The sequence below is a fragment of the Austrofundulus limnaeus genome, unplaced genomic scaffold, assembly GCF_001266775.1.
Source record: "Austrofundulus limnaeus strain Quisiro unplaced genomic scaffold, Austrofundulus_limnaeus-1.0 Scaffold415, whole genome shotgun sequence".
NCBI lineage: Eukaryota > Metazoa > Chordata > Actinopteri > Cyprinodontiformes > Rivulidae > Austrofundulus > Austrofundulus limnaeus.
This window is the reverse complement of record NW_013952817.1, coordinates 23,810-26,230: the sequence shown is the minus strand read 5'-3', so window position 1 is coordinate 26,230 and position 2,421 is coordinate 23,810. Positions and strand designations below refer to the sequence as shown.

The 2,421-nt window shown below is 37.7% G+C and overlaps 1 protein-coding gene across 1 annotated transcript in view; it reads left to right on the top strand.

The window, feature by feature from the left end:
* The window catches only part of LOC106528968 (uncharacterized), a gene marked incomplete in the record, with an annotated part of 5,833 nt that extends 3,433 nt beyond the window's left edge, over positions 1-2,400 (top strand). The window contains 3 exon segments of the mRNA XM_014024262.1: positions 276-533; positions 743-885; positions 1,022-2,400. Coding sequence (XP_013879716.1) covers positions 276-533; positions 743-885; positions 1,022-1,414 — 794 coding nt within the window.
* Positions 2,401-2,421: the final 21 nt, after the last annotated feature.

The following is a 2,421-nucleotide window of genomic DNA, read 5'->3' as shown; positions in this document are numbered from 1 at the left end:
TGTGTGTGTGTGTGTGTTTATATATGTACAGTATGTAGTGTATTCCTCAGAAAAAACGTTTGCACAATTGTCATTGCCTTCCAAACCATTCAGGAAGTTAAAAACTAATTACATGGCAATAAATCCTTTGGTAATCAGAAGAATATATTTTTTCTTGATTAAAAAAAACCTAAAACACAAATCAATTAAATTGCCTAATAAATTGTGCTTACTGTAGTTAGCCAACAAATGGTCCCATTTAGTCATTAATTAATCTGCATCTCTGGGTCTYACAGAAATGGTTCCCAGACCTGTGATGGTTGTGATGCCAGAGAATCGCTCCAACCTGTCTGCAGCAGCCTGCAGGTTCACAGTCAACTGCTCCATCCAGGATGATCAGCTGCTGTCGTTCTGTGATAAAGATGTATGCAGCCCATCTGAGAAGTCATTCAGCAACTTCAACATGACCATCGTCTCTGACAACACAGCTGTTGTCTGTATCGGCAACAACTATGTGAGCACAAACAACATATCAGAGAGTTATGCAACGTGGTGTAAGTATTGACACAAAGCTGTTTATTCTTAAACCAATCATTGCTGTGAAGTTTAAGTCAATTGAAATATCATATATATGTTTCCCTGCCTGTTTCCCGGTCCTTTTATTGAATCGTGTAACATTGAAAAACTTTTGGCATTTCTCAGAATTTCTCARTATGAATGAGGATGGCCATTTTAAAATATTTTCATGGATTTTATGTTTCAGGTTACAGTAAATATGACCCTGAACTCATAGAAGAATCAAAGCCACGTTTTAAAATTGAATTAATCATCATCATCTTGTGTGCAATGATCCTCTTCATATGTGCTGTCTTATCTTTTATACACTTCTCAAAGAAACACCAACAGGTAATCTACAAAAACAATRAACTTGTCCTCGTATAACTTGTAAYGTAAGAAATGATTTAAWATTAGAATTAACAGTCTTGTTGTCTCCTGTATTCTGATGATGATTGTGAAACATTGTTTACCACATCCCTTCCAGCAAACAGCCGCAGCTCCATTAATACAAAGCGGACCACTGGATACGCAGCCACGGACAGAGCCTAGAACGTCCACGTCTTCTTCCTGTGAAGCCGACCCTTCATATGAGAACGTGGACATTGACCAGCCTGGAGGGATCAGCAGCATCCCAAGAGGAGAACAAGGCTCCAGGGACAATCAGGGAGTGGATACCGTTTACAGCATCCCCACAGCGCCTGCCTCTCATGTCAAAYATGAAAGCAGTAAAAACAGAGCAGGGCACACGGACGGTAAAACAACTTCAGTTTTAGAGACTGCAGCCGATGTTCAGGAACAGGGCTGTGAACAAACYGAAACTGTCTATACCCTGTTGCAGATGCCAAAACACTCACAGCCCCCTCCAGAGGAGACATAAAGAACTGGAAGCCAAATTAAACAGTTGTATTTTCTAAGAGTGAAGACCAAAGAGGAGATCCAGAGTTAGAGAGGACATGGAGGTAGTTTGGGTGAGGATGGAGGATGAAGAGGACAGAGTGAGATGGAGGACGATTCACTGTGAAGACCCTGAAAAGATGAAGAAGATGAATTTATTTATATCTATTTTTTGCTGAATAGCTTCTTCCCTCATAAGACTGATGAATCCCCTTACTGACAGCCTCACCTGTCCAGGAGGTACATTCTGCTGATAAGGAGTGATTCTCTGTGTTTTTTTTAGGTGTGTTTTTATTAGTCATTGTTCCGAATTATGAACTATTGAAGGCATTTTACTTTTTTTTACTTTATAATGTGGGATGTTTAGCCTATATATGTGTATGTACTTTGGATTTGTGTATATTTATAAATATAGATGTATATTTTAAGGCTCTTTATAGTGGTTGTGAAACAGTATTTTATCGTATTCTGTGAATGGGAACACCCAGGGAAATGACAATATATTAAAKTTTGATATTTTGAATAGAATTAAATGGAGCAAAACATCCTGATACTTGAGTTCCTTTCTTCTTGCGCARAAAGAACTCCTCTCTTTGACCGGCATAACTGGAACTGTTGAGAGGTTTGCTGAAAATAGTGTTAAATAAAATTACAGTATTACTTTGAAGCTTGTAAGTGTTCAGATATGGCCAGCTAAGCTATTATTTAACATCACTGCCAATCAATTATTTCCAGTGTTGTTTGGAGAATCTTTTATAATTGTAAAGTGAGGTTCATCAAAGTAAATGAACACAACCAGTGACCTGATGTATTCAGACATGTAGTGACTCACTGTGATGAATATGTTCTTCTTTGTTCAGGTTTTCATTTCTGTTTTGTCATTTTTGATAAACGAAGTTAACAGTAAAATTGATTATTTGTTATTCAGCAGGAAATTGTAACTTGCATTTTTCAAGGTGGTGAAACAAGTACTGCAGCTTCTTTTTTAAA